This window comes from Danio aesculapii, chromosome 2 (assembly GCF_903798145.1).
Source record: "Danio aesculapii chromosome 2, fDanAes4.1, whole genome shotgun sequence".
Taxonomy (NCBI): Eukaryota; Metazoa; Chordata; class Actinopteri; order Cypriniformes; family Danionidae; genus Danio; species Danio aesculapii.
The window spans coordinates 41,307,797-41,334,985 of record NC_079436.1 but is presented as its reverse complement, the minus strand read 5'-3'; the positions used below and the strand labels follow the sequence as shown (position 1 = coordinate 41,334,985).

The 27,189-nt window shown below is 36.2% G+C and overlaps 1 protein-coding gene across 1 annotated transcript; it reads right to left on the bottom strand.

The window, feature by feature from the left end:
* Positions 1 to 1,971: 1,971 nt before the first annotated feature.
* acvr1l (activin A receptor, type 1 like) lies at positions 1,972 to 22,419 on the bottom strand. The gene is made up of 11 exons (XM_056479386.1): positions 22,305 to 22,419; positions 19,335 to 19,410; positions 18,768 to 18,847; positions 14,792 to 15,043; positions 12,936 to 13,150; positions 11,366 to 11,465; positions 10,855 to 11,001; positions 9,187 to 9,462; positions 7,109 to 7,306; positions 6,847 to 6,977; positions 1,972 to 4,514 (listed from the first exon to the last, which is right to left on the bottom strand). The coding sequence occupies exons 3-11, from the start codon at positions 18,832 to 18,834 to the stop codon at positions 4,380 to 4,382; spliced, it is 1,521 nt and encodes a 506-aa protein (XP_056335361.1). The 5' UTR covers positions 18,835 to 18,847; positions 19,335 to 19,410; positions 22,305 to 22,419; the 3' UTR covers positions 1,972 to 4,379.
* Between the last annotated feature and the right edge of the window lie 4,770 nt (positions 22,420 to 27,189).

Here is a 27,189-nt window from a genome sequence, read left to right as displayed (position 1 = left end):
CTTGGTATGTGTTAACCGTCTAGGGGTCTGAATGAGAAGTTGAAATTGTAATCCGTCTGAGAGTTTATCAGTCAGCAAACAAAACCATCCCTTCACGTTTTCGCTCACTCTTTTAAGTGGACTAGCGTTTTATTCATGCAATGACTGCGACCAGGGAATGCGTGCAGGAGGCGATTTCGGATACTGCCTGGTATCGTTTGGCTGCTGACAAACATCGTTTTATGAATCTAGGGTAACCAGTACAAAAAAATGTCATGGTACGCAAAGTGAAGGATTTATTTCAGGTGCGACGCTTCCCCCTTTTGCCCACAAATCTTTTTGGTTTGAGGTTGAGTTGTCGCTACAAGTGACTTCATGATTAGTCCAAAACACAGTTTGAGAGTTAGTTTTTATGACATTCTCTCATGATTTCAAATAATAGTTACATAGTGTATCTTTCATGGTAACCCAGCAGCAGCTGCTGGAAAAAAACTGCATATGCTGGTATGTTTTGATGCTTGTATGCCGGGGTCCTTTGCTCATATGTGGATTACTCAATTAAGTTTTGACACAATTTGACACAATCCAGGATCACTTAGTTCTTCAAAACCCATCCGAGAGTTGTTGTCACAGCAAAAGTTTTGGTAGCTCAAACCTGCTAGGGAACAGGCTTATGTAAACAGCATTAGATCAGGTCATTTCAAGCAGGGTGATACTTAAAGTATGCACCGAATGCTGATATTTTCTTACAGTAGTAACCTATAGGTTATATACACTTGGGAAAATAGTTAAAAAATGTTTATATATACGTTTATCATTTATAATAATTAATAATATTTAATATTAAATAATATTTGTTTATATACATACAAGTTAAAAAAAAAAAAATATATATATATATATATATATATATATATATATATATATATATATATATAAAACTTATGCAATCTGCACTGCAAAACGTATGCAATCTGGTTCTCCCCAACGGGATCACAGAGAACATTTATTAATATGGACTTTTTAGTTACAAACGCATACTATTTTAAGGTACCGACCCAGCTTTGTGTATTATAAGAGACATGCACAATATTCAACTGTTTGTTTATATATATATATATATATATATATATATATATATATATATATATATATATATATATATATATATATATATATAAGGAATAATAGTTTATGAAGTCATGTACATGTTTTGACAGCTAATAATGACGGTGATTTGATGTGTTTTGACACAATTACCGATATCAAAATGTTTGATGCAAAAAATAATTAAAATATCTTGGGCTGATTAAGAAACTTAAATACTATAATATAATAGCCTGCTAAAATAATAAAAAAATCCGCTCTAAAATGTAAAACTAAACAAATTCCTAAATACTCTTAACTCACAAAAGTGTAAAGCCTGCAGCTCATGTGTCATATTTAACAAACGTTTGCTACGAATTTTATATAATTTTTCTCACATGGATAATTACATTTTAATCAGATGATGTCATTACGCTGCTGTGCCGTCAGCCAATCGTTGCATTGCTAATCATGATTTCGAGGATCAACAGATCAGTCCTTCACAACACACGCAGCAATCTCAGATCAGTTCATCCAGACATTTTAATCTGTTTTACGAACTTGTTTGAAGACCCAAGTTAGCCAAAGATCAGTTATCAAGATTAAAAGATCCAGGATCTGTCAAATCATCTTCGATTATTTAAGCGAGGTACGAAAAACGGACCCCTGGTCTCGATGCTGGTCTTGCTGGTTTTAGTGCTGGTCCTGACTAGCATTGAGACCAGCAAGACCAGCATAAAAACATACCATACCAGCATATGCTGTTTTTTTCAGCTGGGGAATTATGTAATCTCTGTACCAAATCGAATTGTAAGCTTTTTATGAGCTTATATTGAAATGCTACATCAGATAAAAACCATCTATAAAAAACATCTGAAACAAGAATAAAACACTGAGTTCTTCAAATAAAAGCCCAGCATGAGATTTTATTAATTTTCATATCATGTAAATACACCAAATTGTGTCTAATAATCATCAACAACAACAAAAAAGTTGTTAAATCCATTTAGACAATAAAAGCATATTTTGGTTAACAATGGCTGATGCCTTTTTACTGGCATAATTATACCCCTCCCCTATGACATACAAATAAATGATCTGGCTATCGTGCAAAAAGGAAAACAAATTGAATTCTTTTCCAACACAGAGCATCTGCAAAACTGGAAGAAAGCAATGGAACTACCAAGGCGATTTTTTTTTTAAAGACAATTACAAAATGGGTCTACAATTGATCTTGCATCTGTAGCAGAGTTGGCATTTACGTTCTCATTAGCTCGAGCTGGTGAACTTCCAGCTGTAAAAGCACTGGATATCGGAGAGAGGCTGCAGACCTCCTGTAAACATCAGCACAGATAAGAAGGTCATTTTCCAGCAGAGACAGACAATGTGGAACCTTTACTAAGGCTTGATTTAGCTCATCTGCCTGTACAGGAAAACTCGAGACAGATGCATGACAATCCGCAACACGATTCTTGAAATTTTACGGTTAAAAAGAAAGCATCACAGCATGGACTAGCTTAAAGCACAAGGACATGACAGAAAAAAAAAACATTCCACTGATGTAACCGATAAAAAGAGCAGAGATTTCCTTTTAATTCTTAACCGCGCATTCAATATTCCAGTAACATCATACATAAGGTTTCTTCATTATAACATTCACAGTTCATAATGCAATAGTTGCTGTAGTCTTAATTCCTAACATCGCTCCCCAGTTCAACACAAACATGTAAACGTTCGGTTTTTGGGAGAGCAAAAGCAACCAAAATTGAAAATTGTAGAGTATAATGACCAATTTTTCCAAAATAAAAAAATAAAATTCAAACAATTTCACTTAACCCAAACCATAAGCAACATACACAAGCCATTCGGTAGAACAATAGCATGTTTCCTTTGTAAACCTCTTACATCCTATATTAGAGTTCCACTTTTAAATAGTCAAAAACGTTTAAAGTTTTAAAAGCATCCGAATTCTCTCGGCTTATGGTGCATGTTGAAAACCGTGATACAAAAAGTGTGAAAAAAAAAGCATGAGGGTAAACAAATACGCAAATTCACAAAACCAGAGTCTTATTTATGACCAAGACTAGCTCTGTTAGTGTGCTGACACGTCACCTTAAAAGCTCATAAGTAGGGTTTTGTACATGACATAGCAAATAGTTCAGGCCCTACTGGACAGCGGCTGATTGTCATTGAACAAACATCAAGTACGCATGCCTGTGAGGGCAAAGATAAAGACAACAGCTACAAAAAATAAAACAAAAAAGCACTACGGTGTGCTACAATGGCTTTTAGTCAGGCAGGCATAGAGGCAACAGGTCAGAAAGGCCTTGTGTCAAAGGGAAGCCCTCATGGGGTGCTATGAGAATGACCAGACAGAGTTCACCCAAACAATTTCGTAAAAAAAAAAAAAAAATTCTCTCATTGTTTACTCATCATTCATGTCATTCCAAACAACATATGAATAGTTTTCGTTCATTTTTAGAGAGCATGCCACAATATGTGCTCACTGTATGGAAAAAGAGCAGCGTGAGCATTCTTCAAAACATCTTTTTCTGTTTTACCACAGAAAAAGTTATTTATGTTTGGAATTACATGACAGATTTTTTTTTTTTTTTAGGTGAACTCTTTTTACCACTACTTCAAAACCCAGGTCTAGTCACTAAACAGGCCTAATTAAAGAAAGAAGCCTGTTGATTCCTACTGTACATAGTGGCATTAAGCAGCCAAATGCTTTATGACATAAGTCCACTACAGCAAAACTGTGACTAACATGCCTACAGGAACTATCTGGACCTTTTAAAAGCTCAAAACCCACCAGATTTCTAAAAGCAGGTGATGTTGCGGCTATGAAGTTTGTCTGGTTGTAACAAGAATCATGTGCACATACACACGATGAGACTGATTGCATTTCAGCATGTGTGTAATCTGTCCTTTTCATTTTCCTGAAAAGTACAAATCTTTAAAGTCTGCCAATGGAGAAATAGACAACGTGATGCTGTTTAAAAAAAATCCATGACAGAGGATTTCTTCAAAGCCTGTCAGTGTGTGTCCATATATTTGATGGTATCTGTCCTTTTTGTTGCTTCTTGAGGGTAAATGTGAGTTCCACCGGGTTCAGAGGGGGGAAAAATTAAATCCATAAAAGAGAGCGTAATTCTCTATAAAAAAGTTTTTAGGCCAATGAACAAGAAGAACAAAGCAAATAAACAGCATGTTAGAGTTGGGACAGATGCCAGCGCTGGAATCCAATGGTTTGGTTACACACAGTGTCTGTATAATGAGCGGTCAGTAGTTCTGCAGCTCTCTCGCTCCCCTCAGCAGTCGGTTTTGCCCTTCTCCAGTGAACTGTGGATTTTATCCAGAGTCTTTTTGATGCGCAGGGCAGTGAGACGAGCCGAAGGGTTCTGGTACCAGCACTCTTTCATCAGCTTCACCAGAGCAGACAGGGTCTGTGAACACACACAAACATACACATTTGTTTTCAGATCGAGAATCTTTGGCCCATTGCAAATGATTAGATGTCGGTGTGGGCTTTTTATTATTCCTAAAGAGAAACTGGGCAGATTCAGTCAACCGAATTAAAACTGCAGTGTACAAACACAGTTAAATATGTGCTTTAAAACGTGTTACAATTGTCAACTTACAGGCTGGGGCTCATATTATTATTCACTTCAGAGATGTAGGTAGCCATCTAAAATGGCCAATGGGTAGCATTACACAGGGTTCCAACTTTTTCATGGACACCAGATAGGGCTGGGGGATTAATATAAATCGACATTCAGAACCTATAATTGATCAAATTTTTCCAGGTCAATTTTTCAATTAGTTTTTCTACTTGATCCTTTTCTACTTCTGTGTTGTGCACAGCCTTCATGCATTCACATACCCCTCGCTGTGACTGATGCTGAGCTCTCAAAAAACATAACTACACGTTGCGACGACGCATAGCGCAAGGTCTGTGATTTGTCAGCTTGGTAGCATTGACGAGTGTAGGCTTTTTAAAGCATCATTAATTTAAAATCAAGCACCTCTGTAATTTATACCCCAGGATAAGCAGCACCATTAAAGTCTTTACTGTACTTAACATTTCACTTACCCATAATATTTACATTAAAAATGTCAGAGTAATTTAAAAAAATTTACCATTTTAAGGTTTCTGAAATATTGATCAAATGTGCATTATTTGTCATTGTTTAATATTTAAATGTAAGATTTTTAAATTAATATATGTCTGTTTTTCCAGGCCTTAAATCCATATGTTTGAGATTCAAATACTTTGAAGAAGTGTGGGAACCCTGATACAATATTGGCCCGTTTCCACTGAGTGCTACGGTACGGTTCGTTACACTTTTATGGCTGTTTCCACTGTCAAAAGGTACCTAAAAGCAAACCGTACCGTTACACTTTTGGCAGAGCTAGAACAAAGGAAACAAAGGAAGTGCTATTTTTAATGCACAGAGAGACATTACATCGTAATAATATATACATATAATAACAAGCCATTGTCGACCTGAGCTCAAACAAAACTTGTCGTCGACTTGATGAACTGCCACAAACCAAGAACAACAAAACCTGCCATGTCCTGTCGTTGTTTTACGAGGCCGTCTAAAAGCGCGAGTGGTTTCACTTTCTCGAGAGAGCTCGCTGCGCATCTATGTTTGAAAAAACAAACTTCTTGAGCTGATAATAATAATTATTCAAGTGCTTCGGACATCTGATCCTTTCAGAAACGCACAAATGCGAGAGTGCTTGTAATTGGTAACATATCGGAGACTGTAAGGGTCTGTATGTGTTCATATGTGTTGCATTTAAATATTCATTTTATATAATTGCAGAAGTTTACTTAAGTTTTATATAGTTACAGTAGTTATCATTGATCTGCAGTTATAGTCAAATCATGTTCATAGAAAGGTTAGTAATGAACATTTATACAGAAGTATTTGTTTAAAGCATCTGTTCTGTGAGTGCTTCTCACATGATATGTAAACGACCCGTACAGCTTTACTTTGACATTTCCTCGAGTGAGAATGACGTCGACTGAAACTTTCTGTCATACATCACGCACACCAAAAGGGTACCCTTTCGTCAGTGGAAATGCAAGCCTGATAAAGTGACGGGTACCGTACCACACCACTCATATTGCCATAATATTAGCAGTTTGATACCGTAGTCAAGCCAAACGCTAATGATATCAATTACGGTTCAGGGGTCATAGTTCGTTCCAAGCACATATAGACTAAAGCAGTGGTCTCAAACTCAATTTCTGGAGGGCTGCAGCTCTGCATAGTTTAGCTCCAACCACCTCAAACTCACCACCTGCTTAATAGTCTATAATAGTCTTAAACACCTTGATTAGTTGGATCAGCTGTGTTTGATTAGGGTTGGAGCAAAACTGAGCAGAGCTGTGGCCCTCCAGGAATCCAGTTTGTGACCTATGGACCAAAGTAAGGGCACCCTTGATTTAAGTTGTAATACAAAAATATTGGCAAAAAGTTGAAGTGGTAAAAACAAAATTTAATAGGCCAGATTTTGGTTAGCATTTCTGTAGGGGAACAGAAGTTAGCATCAGACATCAGCATTTGAGACATAAAACAACAGCATTTTCCCCATTGGTTAGATTTAAAATTCTTGTGCTATTTGTTCATCAACTTTGATAGATCTTATGGAATTTGAAGCCTAAACACATTTAAGTGGAAGTTGAAAGCTAAACTTATAAGCCAGCTATTATCAATCTACACGACATCAACATCCCAGAACCACAAATATTTCAACAGTACTTACAGGATCTGAAAACCAGCGGTTAGGAATGAATGGCCTTTGCTGCTCCACACAAACCACTTTCCTCATGTCGTCAAAGCTGGGGTCATTAGGGACCAGGTCATAGAAAGGTGGCTTGTATTCCTCTACAATTCCTACAGGATCCAGAATGGGGGAAAAAAAGTCAGTGAACATAAAGATGGACAACTCTATGATCTACATTATAATTAGATGCGTTCACAACACTGCAAACAAAACTTTTCTAAATGTAGTCTAGCAAGCTGACCATTGCTGATGGTTCGGCGTGCGATCTCCCACAGCACCAACCCAAAGGCCCAGATATCCACCCTTTTATAGGCATCAAAACAGTCCGTCTGAATAGTCTCATCCAGAACCTCCGGTGCCATGTAGCGCTTGGTTCCCACTTTAGGATTATTTCCCACATCAAGCTGATTATCAGACTGCGTGTGTGTTACTGCCAGACCTACAGAGGGATACAAGGTGTGGGGAAAAGTACATGTATGAAATCACCAAACTGTTTTGGATGTAAAACAACACCCACTGGTCACTTTATTTGGTATACCCATTCATCTCATTAAAGTTCCCATGAAGTGCTTCGAAATATGCATTTTTCATTTGGTGTTTGATGATCTCAACTTAAAAAAACGAAGAGAGGGTGGGACATAGAGTAGCTCCTCCCCTTTAAAAAAAAACTGCCAACAGAGTTTTGCTTTATTGCTCTGCCAGTGAGAGTGGTTGAGATCAAGCACATCAAATGAGTAGCAAATGAGAAAGGTCTTGAAGGGGGCGGGCCATGTCAAATAATTCACAGCATTTCAGTGGTCAAGATTTGATGAGAAACTGAAGTATGAGGCGACGCGATAAAATTTAGGCGGCAGTAACAAATTGCAAATTTTAGATGTTTGTATTTTCTAAATGTGATTTTGCCACCGTTTTGGAGCACGTTAGATTATAGATATCATATGGCAGCAATTGGCATGGTGGTCTGTGCAAGATAGGCTGGTCAAAGTATTTCAGGAATTGCTAATCTACTGAGATTTTCACACACAAACATCTCTTTGGTTTACAGAGAACGATCGGAAAAGAACAGGAATTCTGTGGATGAAAGCAGCATATCTGAATGGAAAAATGCACTGTTGAAGCTAAAGGTAAGAGGAAAATGACCAGCTTGGTTCAAACTTATAGAAAGGCAACTTTAAATTGAATAACTTGAATGCAAAAGAGCATCTCTGAATGTAAAACACACCAAACCTTGATGTGGAAGAGCTACAGCAGCAGAAGGCCACACTGGTGCCACTTTTCTGAATTTATAATTATTTTATAATAAAAATTATAATATAAATATTATTTACTTTGTTTTGGATCGCTAATTATCTTTTTGTTCTGGATCACTAATTATCAATTTAGTGTCTCAATGTCTTAATTTCTGCTGCAATATACAGATGGTACAGTCAGAATTTGGTGTAAAAATTTATATAAGCATTTTTATCCATCTTAAATACGACAACTAAAAACCCATCTCTTCCACGATCACCTGAACCTCTGTGAACAACAAGGACCCCCTCTTCTCTTCCCCCCACCACGTCACACAACAACCTCAAAACATTATGCAATTCTGAGTATGGTTGCACGATACTGGATTTCAATATCAATCGATACTGAAATTTTAAAACCGCTTTAAAACGCTCCAGTGTTCCTGTATCTATGTTTAAACTCAGTCAACAAGTGAGTTGAACTGATAAACTGCACGGCCAATCACAGTCATTTTTGTTGAGCAGAAATATGCTGCACGTGAACACAATGGCAAATCAGCGCTGTTTAAGAATGCGCTCAACATGTTAGCAGGAAATGGACTTTTTCATGACAACCCTAATTCAGAGTGTGCCTCACACAGGTGAGTGAGCTTAACAAACCACCTATAGAAAACTTTCATCTCTGTCACTTTAATTGACACTTGCACCACTTTTTGCCCCAGACACATACTTACAATCACTTCATTTCCCTAAAAAAACAAAACATTGTGCATTTATGAAGACAAACCACCTGTTGAAACACTCTTCTCTCTATAAAAAAAATACTCCCCCTCCTTACTCTAGTACTTAATGAAACAGTTCCTTTGTATAATTAGCACTTCTTGTGTGTATTGCCTCTTGTTAAATCGTTGATTGCCTGTAATTCACTTTGGACAAAAGCGTCTGTTAAATGACTAAATGTAAATACAACAAAAATGAAGATCAGGACTGACCCATTTGTAAAATTCAATATTGCTGGATTAAATGGTTTTGTCCTGTTCAAGCAGCTTTCAATGTTACATAAACAAAAACAGAGCAAGACAGAAATTACCCAGATCAGCGATGCAGCACTGCAGATCTTTCTTTACAAGGATGTTCTTGCTCTTCAGGTCTCTGTGAGCGATGGCCGGTTTGCCCTCCGTGCCAAAGATCTCCGTGTGCAGGTGCACCAGCCCGCTGGCAATCGACGCCGCCATGTGCAGTCCATCTGCCATCTCCACAGCCACGCGCTGCAGGTAGTCATACAGAGAGCCATTCTCATGATAGTGTGTGATGAGCCACAGCTGAGTGCTAGAGTTTCGAGAGGTCATGTCAGAAGCCATGAAGCCTGCAAAGAAAAAGAGTTGAAAATAACATTAGCCACAATGCTTTGCAGTGGCAATTTTCATTCATTCATTTTCTTTTTGGGTTAGTCCCTTTATCAATCGGGGGTTGCCACAGTGCAATGAACCGCCAACTTATCCAGAATTTTGTTTTACGCAGCAGATTCCCTTCCAGCTGCAACCCATCTCTGGGAAACATCCATACACACTCATTCACACTCATACACTACGGACAATTAAGCCTACCCAATTCACCAGTACAGCATGTCTTTGGACTGTGGGGGAAACCGGAGCCATCCATGAACACATTGTGCACCAAAAAAAAAAAAAAACTGTAAAAGCTAGTTTGCACTCCAATGTTTTTGTTTCCCTGTCAGGTCGTGCATGTTTACTACGACAGTAAGATGGTATTGCATGTTGCGCTGCTTACGCCAATGGCAACACATCGTACTACCTGTATTAAAATAAATGATCACTGCAAACCAGTGACAATATTTTTGGTTCCTTTTCTAGACATTGTCCCCTAACCCTTGCCGTCTATGGAGTGTCAGAGAGCTCTCGGATTTTATCTAAACAGGGCGTTCTTACACTGAAGGTAAATAGTCCTTTTATATTACATTTTTATTATTTAATGATTTAACAAAATTTGAGTCCTATTTATAGTTAGTACACAATGGAAATAATGCATTTGAATTGCATGTCATTTGAGATCACATGTTGAGATCCAAATGTAACTTAAAACACTGTATGATTGTACTTAAGTGAGTGTGATCAATAAACATAAAAAATAAAAAGGGCTGCATGACACTCAATATTGTTGTTAAGTGTTACTATAACAATATAAGTAACTTAAAAAAACGATTTATTGTATTGGCAATTAAAAATAATAATTGATGTAATGATCACACTAAAATTAACAGGCAATAGATTTTTTTCTAAGCTAAATAAACCCTGTGAATGACTGAAATTTGGATTCTTATTAGCTGTTGTCATTTTCCTCTCTTGTCTCCCAGCATTAGTATTTATTTTCAGCTATAGGTTCACCTAACAGAAGAGGCAGGGACAAAGAAAGTAAAAGTCCTATCTGATTGGTCAGATTTGGATAAACAACATATGCATGCAGCACACACATGCTTAGCACATAAAATTCATTTTAAATATTGCACTTTACTGTGATATGGAAACTGCTTATACTATTATCGCGATAACAATATTTTCTCAATACACTGTGCTGCCTTAATCAAATATCTTGTGTTCTAAAGATGAATGAAGGTCTCAGGGGATTGGCAATGACATGAGGTTGAGTAATAATAACAAATTTTTCATTTTGGTGTGAAAATCCTTTAAAGATGTCATTTTATTGTTATGATGTGGAAACAAATAAGATGCTAATTCACCTAATATATTTTCATGTCGTAGCAGAACAGTGTTGTATATTTCTGTTTCTCTAAACCATGACTTCTCATCTCTAGAGGAAAAGATCTTCACGGCTACATTTTCTCCTTGCCATTGACCTCTCCACACTTCACCGTACCGTCCTTTACCTGAGAACACATACAAAAAAGGCATATTTTTTATAGACATCACTTACATAAAGTCTAAAAAAAGGGGTTTCCATTTATCCACTTGTCAAGTCTGACGCACTTCCAATGTCAAAATCTCAGAAAGCCAGACGGTGATTAATATTTTAGGTATTCTTAAAATATTGGTGCTCATGAGGATGCTGTGAACATGAAGAATGAAGTGTACACTGCTAGTTTTTAAAAGTTTAACTTAAATGTGTAATATGAACAAATAGTGCTCATAAATGTTTTAAACGGAAACAAGGCAGTATTGCATGAGGCCCTAAAACATCTCTAGTGACATGTTTTGTGTAGTCTTCCATGCAAGTCCTACAGCTTGTCTTACCAACACACTCCACCAGGCTGATCTGCCGCGCAACCGTTCTCTGAACCAGGAAGGGCAGTCCTGAACCACTGCCTGAAGTGCAGGAGTGATCCATCAGATCCTAGGAAACCACACATATTAGTTACCATCTAACATCAATGAATGAATAACTTTAGCTAAAAAAAGAATTCTATTTAAAAAGGAAAGATAACTTGCATATGATAATCATAATACTAATCAGCATACACTGGCATTGTGAGTTTTGGGGTTAATACGATTTATTATTTAAAAAGAAATTAATACTTGTTAAAAATCACAAATTGACAAGAGTCAATATTTAAGTAAATATTTTAGAAAATGTTCATGCTTTCCACAAAATTACACAGCACAACTTTTTTTAGCATCAATAATATTAATAAGAAATGTTTGTTCAGCAGCAATTCATGATGGTTTAAATAAGTGGTCCCCAACCTTTTTATCACCGCAGACCGGTCAACGCTTGACAATTTTACCACATGCTGGGGGGAGTTTACGTAGATTGCTAGGCGACCAACCGTTTTCTTAAAGGATGACAAACTGACAAAACATTGCCGTCACTCTGATAGTTTTATTTATGGAGAAAATTAAAAATCACTGCAGTATTTGGGTGTTCGGTGTTTGTCTGAGATAATTAGTCTACCAAAATCTGTATATTCCATACAAACTGAAGCTGATCAGTCAGTTCTTGTCACGTGTCTTGAGGTGTGCTTGCGGCATTCATTCAACTGGATGCATCTGGAAGGCACGAGCGCGTCTTGCTACTGAAAATAACGAACTTGCGCCAAAGATGTCAGTTTCTTACTCATTTTGCTAGTTTGTGGGTTAAATTTGGGCACTCAAATGATCGAGATGCAAGCAAGAGAATACGGTCATTTTTCAAAATAAAAGACTTTTTAAAATAATAGATCGTTCAGACTCAGAAAATAAATAAATTGGAAAAAATGTATGATTTCTCGTGCGGCCGGGTACCAATTGATCAGCCGGTGGTTGGGGACCACTGCCATTAAATGGAAAAAATAAATAAATAAATAAATAAAAATTAAAAAAAAAAAAAAAAAAAAAAATCACATTAAAACGTAAAAATGTATTGTAATGGTATTTCACAATATTACTATTTTGAATGATATTTTGTCAAATAATTGTATATATGGGCGAGTATGAGTACATTTTTAAAATGTGTTATTTATAAAAACAAAAAGTGATAAAACATCCATAGAAGACCTGATATTTGTAGTATAAAAACAATTAATGTAGTCTATAGAAATATAACGTCAATGAATGACTAACCTCAGCTAAACAACAAAAAAACGCAGATAGCTTCATATATTATCATATAAATTTGATAAAACATCCATAAAAGACCTGCTATTTGTAGTATAAAAGCAATTAATGTAGTCTATAGAAATCTAATGTCAATGAATGAATAACTTCAGCTAAAAATATATATCTTCATATTATATTTAACATATAAAAGTGATGAAATCCACAAAAGACCTGATATTTGTATTGTAAAAACCCAAAACAATTAATGTAGTCTATAGAAATACAATACCGCAAGTGTGCTGTCTCCGACATTAGATGCGATAAGCCCATCGATGGCCCCCTGCTCAGTGTCAAACTCATGCAGTCTCTCCAGACGCCCATGATGGAGTCGACGGCACACCAGCAAAGCCAGAAAAGACAGCAGACCCAGAACCACAAACGGCCCCAACACAAACAGAACCAACATCTCCACGCGGTAATGAACAGTCTTCTCTTCTTCTGGACCTTTTCAGAAACACAGTACAATCAAAAACATTCCCAAATGATGGCAATAGAAAAAAATAATGTGCATTTTAGAATTCAAAACGTAATCAAACAAAAAGCTAAAAATATAAAAAGGTTTAACTTATAATTATATAATGACAGCACATCATTTTACAGCCACGTTTCACATGTATAGTATGTACTTATTATATTCATTGCATAAACAGGGTAAAAACAAAGACTGTAGAATACACAAGACATGTCACTCATACATGAATGGGAAAAAGTGTATCGGTCAATAAGGTGAATGAAGCTCTGCCTACTAGTATAGCAGCTAATTATCGATTGTTATAGACTGACGTTTCTTTGGGGCAGAAGCTCGGACCAGAGGTGTGTTAATGACAGTTTTTTGTGGTAAACAAACACACTGGAATCTCAGCGAATACTTGGTTCACAGACATAAGAAATATGTCAGCATAAAGTTAGAAATCTTTACTTTTAAATGTATCAACTATACTTGAAAACAAAAGTTTTAGGTTTTGTAATCTGTATGAAAGTAATGCGAGGTACAGTCCATCCTGTCAAACGCACATCACATAACAGAAACTACTCAAACGCCCACAAACTTGTAAACAAAGAGTCACTGTTATTTCTGGAGGAGATTCACCAACAAGACCAAGTTGCGAATTATTTTAGAAGATCAGCGCAATCTAACGAACCATTAGTCATAATGTATAATACGGCCATAAATGAGGTTGGTGTCGTGATCTTGTTCTTTTCAAGTGTGCATGCGCATTAGCTCAGGCAACCTAAAAAAAGGCAGATTTTGTTTGATTCAAACAATTAGAAACGAAACTTATAAGTCAGTTGTTGTTTAATATTATTGGTGATTCCAAATATGTAACATAATCGTAAGCTTGGCAAACAGTTTTGGGAAATTTGATGTTTCCCCAGTCAGCTTGAGCGGCGTTTCAAAGATGGCCGATTCAAATCAATTGTCTTAAAGGGACTTTTGTAATAATAAGATACTCTCTCTAAACCTAGTCCTGAACTTAAGTAATTACCTAATGTAGCCCAGAACTTTAAATCAAGTACAATATAAGCTCTAAGTACACATACTGTAAAATAAAATGCAATGAAATTATGGTTTTAAGTTTAAGTATTGTTTTAACTTTATAAAAGATTTACCATACAAAAATACAACTATACAAAAAAATACAATTTACTATTAAAAACAGATTATTTACTTATAAATATATACACAGTCAAGCTCAAAATTATTCATTTCCCTGTCAAATTCTGACTTATTACTTTTACTCAACTGGTAAGTTTCGAAATGACATAGATAAACTTATAAAAAAACATATATAAATAAAAAAGACATTTAAAGCAGATAAATGAATAAAGAAATATAATAAATAATTTAAATTTAATTACATTTTGTAAATGTTAAATGTTTGTAAATCAAATTTACAAATGAACAATACTATTTAAAAATCAACATCAATTTTATTTCTTTCATTTAAAAAAGCTGGAAAGACTTTTATTTTTGGAAAGGATTTTTGTCTGGATATCTTTAATCTATATCCTCGTTTACACAACAGTACTTCTGGAAAGTTCCAGAAGTCAAATCTCCTGCCAGTTACAGATTAAGAATCTTACTTGTTAACAGCAGTCGAAGAAGGGTCTCTTTGGAGACGTTGGCATTGCACATGTGTTGAGAACAGCATTCTACGACGTGACTAGCAGAAGCTGTTGCGGAGCAGGTCATGCGCTTGCTCTCCGGCCCGATCAAGCAGCCCCGCTTGAACGTCGTCACATCGTTGCTAATGATAACAGAGGTGTAACACTGGTCTCCAGTACACTGCTGCTCATTACAGTCACTGCCGACACACATGCAGTCAATGGAGACATCTGGAGAGAGACAGAAAACCAGGGAGCTAAATCATGAATTAAAGAAAAAGGAACTCGGTCTGTAGCCATTTGTCGGTTGTCACCAGCTGAAAAATCTTTGGGAACAATGAAATTAATTAAGGAAGACCAGCGTGACGCCAGTCTTTGCAGACGAGACTCTTTCTCAGCCTGATAACGCAGGCTGTTTTCTTCCCTTCTCCCTGCCTTCATTTCCTCAGACACTGAACTCTGTCAGCTTTACAAATTGACTACACAGGATAAAGGCCAGGGAGCATCAGTGACACAGATCAATTAACCCGGCATTCATGTTTTATGCTCTCTGTGAGACACGCCAACAGAGCCTGAGAGAAGAGAGGACACTGACACCTAACGAAAGCACAACCAATACTAGCTACACCAATCCTACAGTTTACATTTTTTTAGCTTCTTATTGTCTGGCTTCCATGGAATAGGCATTTACATTGGTGCCAATGTGCACAATCAATTAAAAGTTCAGTATTAGAGGGATAGTTTGTCCAAAAATTTAGTAAAATATTGAGGAACCAAATGTGTGAAGGTTGTGAACGATGCAGTGTTTAAATGTTACAGATGTATGGGGTACATGTTTATTATTAGTTTTTTTTTTAGTATACTTTTTTACAACGGTTGACTTTTACCATTTTTTTAATCCATTCAACCCATCTCCCAGTTCGGCAGGACCACTTTTTGCTTAGCTTAGCATAGATTGGATTCAACCATTAGCATCTCACTCAAAAAGAGATTTGACAGTTCTCCTATTTAAGGCTTGACTCTTCTGTACGGACTGAAAATGAAAAGTTGCCATTTTTTAGGCTGATGTGGCTAGGAACTATACTCTCATTCCTGCATAATATTCATGGAACGTTGCTGCCATATCATGACTTCAGCAGCTACAATGATATTACACATGCCTGAAAATCAGGTAACTTCTTTTAGACTCAATCTCAATTATACCACTTTGCCCTTCAACTTGTTTTGGGCGTTCACGTGAAGGGGTAGGGGTCTCCCAGTTCTCTTTAGCTCGAAGGCGTAGGGCTAAGGGGAAGGGCTAGATACCCCATGAAACTGATATTTTTCAGGACCACACTCTAAACCAAAGGGGAAGACATTTTCCCAGAATACCCCAGCTACAAGGACAGCATGGCTGCACATAGAAGGAGATGCACAAATTAGTATATTTTTGTCATTACTACGAATTTTTACAACATACAAACAAGTTAATACATTCATAACCTTGTTCGTGGTTTCCCATCATGCTAAAAAAAAAAAAAATAAAGTAAAAAACGCTAAATTACACAATATATATACACAATAATAACTCCTGTATAGTAGTCACACAACATTCTGTCACTCGATGACACTCGAATACCCTGTCAGAAAAGTCTAGTGGCTGGGATTTAGATTTTTAAAGTGTCTGCTATAATGTTAATGTTGTGTGTTAGATCGTTATGATAACATGATACATGCCTTCAGCGATTTCCTGAAGATAAATACCAAAAAATAACGCTGGAACTGGAATAACTACAGCAGTCATGATCGTCGATCTCATATGATGCAAGAGCTCACGATGACATGTGCAGATGCTGTAGTGGTGTCCCATTTCTCAGAGGTAAATTTTGAAGCCCTTTGCCCTTCTCACACTGTTTCAAGGGCCATGGGCAAGGGGGACAAAAATAGAATTGGGATTGGGCCTTAATCTAACCAACGTGACCGCCTGCTTGCCAGTTACCTAGCTTGGGACTATTTTCAGGCACTGCATAATGCAAATGCAAAAAATAATAATAATATCACTGGTATTTTTTAAATGCAAATGCAAATGGTCTAATTCAATTCAATGAACAATGCTAAGCTAAAAATGCTCCCGCCAAACCAATAGATCAGCAGAATGGAAACAAAATGTTAAAATTCAACTATTTAATTCTTGGGAGGAGTTTTCAAAAAAAGGAACATATTCCTTTAATGACCCAAAGTTAACAAGATCAAGAGTTAAAATGATTTTTGTTATGTACTGCATCTTTAAAGCATAAGCTCAGTTCGAGAAATGTAATAACAAAGGCAGCAGTTCTCAATCCTGGTCGTCACAACCTCCCGCTCTGCATATTTTGTTTGTTTTTCTCTTACCGCTCCCTTTGACCACAAGTGGCCCGTGAAGTATACATCAAAATTCTGCCATGATTCGAGTTCAAAAACATGTTCAACTTAAGGCAAGACAAGTTTATTTATAAAGCACATTTCATACACAGTGGCAATTCAAAGTGCTTTACATAAACAGGAATAACAGAGACGCATATAAATGACAAAAATATAGACAAATAGTATAAAAACAGATTAAAATGTGTCAAAACAGGTTATAAAAGAATGAAAAAGAAGAGAAAAACATAGTCCGATCTGTCGGATGTAGCACTTAAGTGTAACACCCGCAAGATGTGAATAATAGTACTACTATGGTACTTACTTGACTACAGTAAATAATAACCTTAACTTTTTTGGGGGGATTTTGATGAATTTGACTTTGTATTGCAGTAATGTGCACCTTGTGTAATGCTGCTTTGAAACAACAATTATTGTGAAAAGCGCTATACAAATAAACTTGAATTTAATTGAATTTCTATGCAAATCACATGGTTACAGTTAAAAAAAAAACCCTTTCACACATTCTTTAATAAACAGTGTTGCACACATATATATTTTTTTTATTTAGTAAACTTTAAGTTTACCCTTGTTTCCCCTGTGCAGGGGGTAGAGAGCAGTGAACACTATTCAGGAACATGTCAATTGGAACACATTTTCTTCTTCTTCTTCTTTCATCAAAGCTACAATTATTTTATAAAAATCCTGTTCAAAACAAAATATCTATTAAAATAAATCAGAATTTTAAGCAGCCATTACTTCAGTCTTCAGAGTCACGACACTTGAGGAATTAAGGAGACATTTAGTGTTCAGGAAATTAGGCCCGTCACAATAATCAATATATCGACTTATCGCACAACACATGGACATGACCTCAATCATTTTTGGTGATGCAATATATATTGCCCATACATAAAAACCAATTCTAGCAACATTTCAGCTGATTGCACAACATCACTATTTGAGGTGTCAGCGTCAGTATGGTTAAAAATCACTATAGTATTTACTACAAATTACTTAAGTATATTTTCATGTGGGTGCCTGAAGAATGAAGATATTGCAGCCTGTTACATTTTAACTTTCACTTTTTTTTCTTAACATTTATTATTATTTATTTAGGATATGCGTTTTCACATTCTAATTCCAATGCCTAATTATTAAATCGTTAAATTAACTATAATTAAATGAAATATTCTTGAGAATAAAATATTATGTATTCTTTGGAAGAGTGTACTTGCTGATGCTATTATGTTGTCATTTTAGCATTATATAATGAGTGCCATAAAATGGTCTTAAAATGATAAAAAAAATCATTTATCGCATTATATTTTGGTGCAATACATCATACAACAAAAAATAGATATCACGACAGGCCTACAGGAAATGTTCTCATTATCATATTGTTTAAAACAGTAGTGCTGATTCTTCTAACTGTGGTAGATTGTAGATTTTATTTTCAAGATTCTTTGATAAGTTCCAAATAACAGAATTGATTTAAAAATAAGTTTATAACATTACAAATGTAATATGAAATAAAAACAATAAGCCTTAATTACTAATAATAAAAAATCTTTACCTTTAGCTGATGTCTGTAAGAACTGAAGCAGGAACAGAATGATGATTTGGGTGCTGCAATGCCCCATTTGGTTCAATGCACTGAAAAGAAAGTGAGGTGTTACAAACTGAAATTTCCACCAAGATACACGCATCACCTGCCTAGATTACATAAAAGTTGTGCAAAACAGTAGGACAGGATCAATCCCCCAAAGAAAAAAAACAGGACAGCAAAGATGACGACTTAATTACATTTTTAGAGAGTGCAGCTGTGCTCTGCCTCTTTCTTTCTCTCTCCTGCCACAAATACTTCCGCACACACAGCATGAGTGTGTGTGTGTGTTAGAGAGGGGGCCGTTTCTGTGGCAACCGAGGAGAGAGAGAGATGCCCATTATGGAGCAACATCAAAGACAAGCAGAGGAGCACTTTTGGAGAGGCAGAAAGGAACACATTTTGGGAGTGTAGGACTCATCATTGTAGTGTAAAATTCAAGAACACAACTCAGGACACGATGACTAATTGTAGATTGAATTCTCGAAAATGTGTGGCATTATTTTATCCAAAAAACAACAAAGATAAGAATCTTACTTGTACAACTCCTCAGGTGACTCTCAGCACTGCCTTTCAGTATTCGCACAGCCAGACTCTGCCTTCCCATTGGATCCTAAAAAGACCAAAGGCAAAGATGCAAGTTAAGCCGTTTCCACAGACACGCTTTTCTCACGGTCATTTCTTCAGGACGGCGAGTGACAGGATAAGAATGGTGCCTGGAAGTCTCCAAACACTGATAGTCTAAGAGCTGGACAGACTTAACGCCTTGATTCCATTTTACTGCTCTTTATATTAAAGTTAGGGCTATAGAAACACAAAAAAGTCCCAAAAATTTAGTTTTGTGCTTTATATTGATATTTTCAGAAATTCAGATGATCTAACTGGCTTGTCTTTGCTTTACTGAGATCAGCATCTTGTGCTTGTGAAATTAAGAACATCTGACTGTACAAAATAGTTGACATGAGAAATGTAAAAAATTAACAATTAAAATAAATAAATACATTAAAATACAAATAACAAATAAATTCAAACTTTATATGGTAACATATATTTTCAGATTTTCCCGTTGTCCAGTTTTATCTACATTTCAATTACACCACATAAATCCCATAATAAATAAATCATAAATATTAATAAATTGTAATAAGAATTTGATAAACATATAGTCTGGATGTGATTACAATCAGTAGTGATTGTACACAGAAATGTTAGCACTAATAATAATAATAATAATAATAATTATAATATTTATCAAATAAAAATAAGATTAAAATAAGCAAACATTTTAACAACTATAATATGTATTTTTTTTCCAAGTAATACAAATAAATTAAAGTGTGAACAAACACTTTAAGCATAATTTATTTTTATTACTTATAAAAAATGAACACAATTAGCACTTGGAGTAAAAAAAAAGTCTTTGTTGTAAAAATGAATAATGAAACTTGTTAGGGGTCATGGTAGCACAGTGGATAGCACAATCGCCTAACAGCAAGAAGGTCGCTGGTTCGAGCCTTGGCTGGGTCAGTAGGCATTTCTGTGTGGAGTTTGCATGTTCTCCCTGTGTTTGTGTGGGTTACTACCGGGTGCTCCGGTTTCACTGACCTGTGGTACAGGTGAATTTGGTAAGCTAAATTGTCCATAGTGTATGTGTGTGAATGAGTGTATATGGAAGTTTTCCAGTGATGGGGTGCAGATGGAAGGACATCTGCTGCATAAAACATATGCTGGATAAGTTTGCGGTTTATACCAACGTGGGGACCCCTGATTAATAAAGGGACTAAGCCGAAAAGGAAATGAATGAAATAACGAAACTTACTAGAAACTAAACTTTTCAGAAGTATTAGACCCATTACATATCTCAAGTTAATTGAGGTAAAGTTGGTTTTATATTCGTACATTCGTTTTGAGACAACTTATGACATGCTCCCTTTACTTTATGTACTATGGTACTTTGAATATTTGGTCTAAAATTGCATATAAGTAAGACTTGAAAAGAACATTAGCACTATTTAATTGACTGTGGACAATATTGTACTTTGATAGTCATTGGCTGCTAATATGATTTCCCTGTTTAGAATTTGTAAATAATACTTTTCTGAAATGATCATTAAGGAGAAAGTCCGAATGTGCAAATATAAAACCAACTTTACCTCAATCGAAAGATAGATGTACAAGATGCGATTTAGTCAGTGAAATAGCTTTGAACGGCATATCAATAATAATATAAAGGGTAATTAAATAGGGTTTAATTAATGATTTTATTAACAGGAAAAAAAACACTTTTGTGACTTTTCCAGAACTTCCAATCATAGTTATTGAGGTAAAGTTGGTTTTATATTCGTACATTCGTTCAGAGACAACTTCTGACCAGCTCCCTTTATTTTTTGTACCATGGTACTTTAAATACTTGGTCTGAAATCGCATTCAAGTATGACTGGCAATGGGCTGGTATAAGATTTTGACGGTATGATAACCTTGCATAAAAATACCACGGTTTCACGATATTGTGACTACTCTAAAATATATTCTTTTTATATGTCTGGGTAAAAAAAAACTTAACTTTCTTTCTCCATTAAACACAATATATTTTATTTTGATAAGCATTTAAACTATTTTGGAGCAGTAAACAAGTCAGGCTAAATAAAAACTTAAACGTTAAAAGACCTTACATATACCGTAGCAACGGTATAGCAGAAACTTTTTCATAAAGCGGAATACCTTGAAAACGGTCGCCCCATGCCTACAGCACCATTTCATTTACTGTGAACAATATTGTACTTTGATTTCCCTGCTTAGAATTCTATTAATAACACTTTTCAGAAATAATATTAGTAAGGAGAAAGTCATATTGTGCGAATATAATCCAACTTTACCTCAATCGTAAGATGCATGTACAAGATGCGATTTAGCCAATGAAATAGCTTTAAACTGCATACAAATTATAATATAAAGGGTAATTAAAATATTTCATTTATAATTTCAATAACAGAAAAAAGGATTTCGTGACTTTTCCAGAACTGCCAATCAGTTTATAAAATCCACTGAAATTAATTTCTGTGACTGTGGGCAAACTGGGCACAGATAAAAGAAAGCTCTTACAGTCACGATCTAAACGAGTCTCATAGGCAACAAAACAATCAAGATATCTGAGATGTACGGAAATTACATTAATGAATTGTAAATGTAGGCATTTAAAGCTGCAGATTATTAACACGGGGCTCTTGTATTCAAGAAGGTGGACGACAATAACACTACAGATGATCAGCTTTAACAAACACAAGTCACTAACGGTAGATAGCAGATCCTTAGCAAGCTCGATCCAAGCGCAAACATCACAAAACAACACGCAAAAACCGAAGCTGTGGAAATACCAGGGTAATGTTTGCAATATAACTATCTAATCGGCCTGTTTGCAGCAGCTGTGCTAACAGTGCTAACAACGACCATAATTTACTCACCGCATACATTTCCAGCGATCAAAGTAAAAATGGAGATCGCGTTTACCTTTAGCTGCACTGCAGATTCATGTTTGTGTTAATATTCCGTATTATCACTCTTTTATTCGAAGTCGTGTTTTCAGCGCTGACAGACTGTCTGCCGCCACCCAGAGAGACTGAAAAGACTGCGCCGTGACATCACCATAAACAAGTGACGCGCGAGAGCATTGTGGGATACCACGGTCCGCCCGAAAGTGAGTACCTGCTAGATTATATTCCGTAACATTTCTTTTTTAGTCAACCTATGAACAAATACTTTTGGCTTCAGTTACACGAAGCACGAAAATGTGTCTACAAACAATTCTTTTTTTGTAGACAAAATCTGCTACTTCAGACACACTAGCAACCACTAGCTGCCACCGTCACTTTGTGATTTGTGAGCTAAAGTTAATTAGTGAATTTTAGACTAATTATAAACAAATGCTTTTATTTTTAGAAATGTGTTAGGATTTAACATAAACACGATAATAAGATACACTATTATCATATTTAGTGTTCAGAGAGGCAAATCATTTGAAAAAAATGTGATCAATGGAGTACCATTGATTTGACTGTGAGCTACTGCATCTTGTGTAGACTTTAATTACAATATTTACATATACATAGTATATTTACAGCAAATTAGCTTTTTTCTAAAGGAGTTTTTAAAGTATTGTGATGGTAAAGATAATTTCAAAATAAATTGTATACCATAAATGAATAATTCATTCTTGCACCCGGAATTTGTTATCCATAACCATTCCTTTATGAAACCATGGTTTGACTGCAATAAAAAAAATTAACCCTGATTTTACAATGGTATTTTAAGACTGTGGTTAAACAAAGAGGTTATCCAAGTTGTGTTCAAATGCACTAAAAAGGTCACTAAACTTTCACTACAATTAAACCATGGTTCATTTTCAGAAGGTTTGACAATAAAAAAAGTTCTCAATTTCATTGCTCTGTAGAAAAGTGAAGCCAAAGCATACCAGAAATGACCACTGTCATCTTATGAACTTGCAGTTTATAATTTATGCAGTTGTGACCACCTAAACTTTTGCAAACTGAACTACCAGTAGCCTACAGAATTTTTTAGTGCACACCTGTCCATAACTCTACAACACATACCCACTGCATGGTTATTTATCTGGCTATTTGTTTATTGTTTTGTGAATGTAATTTGCTTTATTTCATGCCTTTGTTGGAATAAGACAGGAATACAGACAGGAAAGCTCAGGCTAAAAGGCTATAATTAATTTTTCTTTGTTGGTTTTAGAACTATTTGGCACACAATAATAAAACTGATGTGATGAGGAAAAAATGTAGTCACATTGCATTACTTTAAATGTGTAATCTAGATTACAATATGCAGTTTCTAAGTAATCCACCCAGCACTTGCATCCTCAAGTTGAACACACCTATCATCAGCTCTCATATGTTCATAAAAATATCTATATTTTTATTTTAAGAGCCCCTATTATGAGTTTTGAAAATGCCCTTCCACGGCGCAGTGTGTAACACCGCTCCAAATGAAGTGAAATATCCAGCTTAAGGCTTAAATCTGAAAGTGCACCGTTTAAAGCTATTGATTCACCTATAAAAGAGTTGGCTCCTAGTGGTTTGAATGAACCACCGCTGTAACGAGTCTTTAGCCATTCTGGCGTGACGTCGATACAGAACTCAAGCCCTGCCCAGTTGTTGCACGCGCTGACCCGGGAAAATTGAAACCCACGGCCCCGCCCACAGACACTGTAGAAAGAAAACACTGTAGTAGATCCCGGTTAAATCAAGTGGCATAGACACTGTGCTCTGGAGTGTGAGGGGAATTTTAGTGTTATTTTCTCTACCCAAAGATGAAACTGTGAAGAGTCAGTGGTTGAAGTTTATTTTCAAAAATACCTTAGCATTATAGCCCCAGCCTTGTGCTGTGTTTCTGTCATTTTTCCGACGAGTGCTTCAGCAATCTACACCCTTACAACGGGGCATTCATCAGTCATTTGTTAAAGGAAGGATCAGAAAAGAATATTGATGTATGGGACTTTGTCAGAGCTTGACAGGAACTTTACAGTACACATTTCATGGATCAGTTTCTTCCTCCATTTCACAAGTGTAAGTAAGTGTGGTTAAAATGGCTGCCTCGTTTTCTCTAGCTTGCAAATTATGTATTTAATTGAGTTTTGTTACTTATAACCGCTTGTACTGTATCTGGTTAACTTTTTATATTCTTTACGAATTTAAATGCGGTTGTGAGCTCGCGATCCACTGCCATTTGTCGTTGCAATGGCCACCGTCAGCTGTTCCAGCGGCAGTCAAGTTTCAAAATAATTCAGCTTTTGCCACTGTGTGGATTAATACTGAATGTGTGTCACTGTTTTTACTTATGGTTAAGAATAGAGTAATATGCTGATGTTTAACTGCATTGCTTTATTGCATTTCTGCATTGGCCTCACACATACACTGCACTCTGACTACTTCAAAATTGTTGATAAGCCGTGGTGGGCATTTCTCTCTGTCTCGCGCTGAACACAGTCGACCAATCACAACAAACTGGGTCATCGGACCAATCCGTGCAGATTAGCACCGCTAAGGAGGGGTTTGGGAACAAATGAATCGCTAAACGAATCATATGAGAGTCATTGGGATAATTAGGTAAAAATAAATGCATATTATAAGACAATGTGTGTTTTTTTCACCTTGCATGCATATCAGACTGTTGTTGGAGACGCCCAAAACCAAAATATGACCCTTTTTAATGCATTTAGGGGCTCTTTAAAAATATTGTTATCATGAATAGGGTTTTAGTGAATATTTTATATGCTATTTTAATGCCATTTTTAATTTGACTGTTATTCAAAATGTTTCATGGGACTGTATTTCCAGAGATTTTCTAAACCATATGGAGATGGAAATCTGTGTATTACTCACTATTGAAAAAGCGTAATGCTAACATGGATTTCACAAAGCACCTCAGCCAATCATGTAACAGCATTAACCTCACTGGTCAGCATTTATGTGATTCATGCAGTTGGCATATATATAGATATACATTAGATATCGCATACAGGCCCTGAGTATGCGCCAATACCGCCGCCATATTTGTACAGTGCTTCCAGGACAGAAGTCATTTAACCGCACTTAGTCAAGACCAAAGCCAATCTGAATATGCTGGACTTTTGTGCAGCGTACGGGTTTAGTAACGAGCATGAAGGCATAACATTTCATAGGTAAGATTTTGTTTTTTTTGCGATTGTGTGTTACTAACTTTTGTGCTAAACAAGTGTTATTGTTATTGTGTTATAAGTGTTAGTGTTATTGTAATAGTCTCTTACTGCACTGATCATAAAGCAAAGTAGCAACAATTTGCACTAAATACTAGGCTTATGCTAGTTTTGTTGAATAAAATCAGTGAAAATGTAAATTAAATATGACAACAAGATGCTGGTGCCATCCATGTAGATAACCATCCATGGTTATTCATCGATGTAGAAAAGTGATGTAAAATTATAGTTTTCATAATTAAAATATTTGCATACCGACCACCTTTAAAACTCTCGATCATATCTGCGTATATGGGTATATATCATCAGTGTTTCCTCTAGGATTTTTTCCAGCTGTGGCGGCAGGCCTTTTTTTACCCAGATCTACTCACTACCTGTGGCGGTATTTTAATGACATATGTCGTGAGCGCAATATTATGAGTCGAGATCGCATTTATGTAATAGCCTACAGCATGCGAATCTCTTTGCTTGTGCGCCGATTTCCTCTGCTCGTGCACAAAACTTCTTGCGCGCCCTCAAATATGCGCTGCTCAAGCGCAGACAGTGTTGCCAGATTGGGCGGTTTTGAATTTATTTTTGCAGGTAAAAAGTGACATCGTCGGGTAGTGAAAATTTGGGCGGTTTTGCAACGGCGTGCCCGCCAGCCCCGGTCTGCCCTCATAAACCTGTTTTGATCTCCAAAAATGATGATTCGCATACATATGCTTAGAACAGTGTATAAACGCTTGTGATCTTGACAGCTTTTGGGCTGGAAACAGTCAGCAACATCTGGCAACACTGAGCGCAGATCTTCTTGTGCGCTCTTAAATGAACGCTGCTGAAGTGTGATTTAGTGCATTTATGTAACGAGTATGTCTCCAACATTTATTAGATTTACTAGGAATATTTATGAATGTCTCCAATAGACCTACAGAGCGATATTAATGCGTCCTGAAGTAAAGTGAAACGGCTATACGTCGTGTTTGCTGGCCTCACGCATCACGCACCTGTTAGTCAGCACGTAACCTTAAAGGGCTAAACAAATGACGCACAGCACTACTACGGTCGGTTACAGAAAAGTTCGCGCTGTTATAATTCACTTACCCTTTAATACGTTTTGGTGCGATTATTACCCGCTATTAAAAAAATTTAATGTTTTGAATGAGAAGCTGTAATGTAGCCGTGGCGGGATGAATTTTGTCGTGGCACCCCGCCATGGAAGAATGAATGTAGCGGAAACAATGTATCATTGCTCCAGATGGCCAGTCCACCACTGCACCTTGTTCCTACATTTATTTCAAAGGAGCGCTACCCTGTACCAAAATGGCGGCTCGATTGACGCATTCCTTCCAACAGACAGCAGTAGCGTAGGTGACATCTAGTGTATATATCTATGCAGTTGACAGACCTAGCTGACGCAGCACTCCCTACCCTGACTTCTCTTAGAAAATAACATTTTTATTAGGAGTAAATTATACATTTGATTCACCATGAACGTGTGTAAAGCATGTTGAAGATCAGAGAACAGACTTTCGATTGATTAAATTTATTTTAAATTGATTTTTATTTATTTTATTAAATTAATTTATTTCTAGTGACGCCTCTCCTCCATTGACTTCCATAAACAAAACAGCCTCTGGTCTCCTTTCTCTCATG

What these genes read in the sequence shown, in the direction of transcription:
- acvr1l (XM_056479386.1), bottom strand. Translation starts at nt 18,834, where the DNA reads ATGGGGCATTGCAGCACCCAAATCATCATTCTGTTCCTGCTTCAGTTC. An exon ending in TCTTCGACTGCTGTTAACAA is followed by an intron (nt 13,151 to 14,791) that starts GTAAGATTCTTA and finishes GTTTCTGAAAAG; the next exon opens with GTCCAGAAGAAGAGAAGACT. An exon ending in TCGGAGACAGCACACTTGCG is followed by an intron (nt 11,466 to 12,935) that starts GTATTGTATTTC and finishes GTGGTTTCCTAG; the next exon opens with GATCTGATGGATCACTCCTG.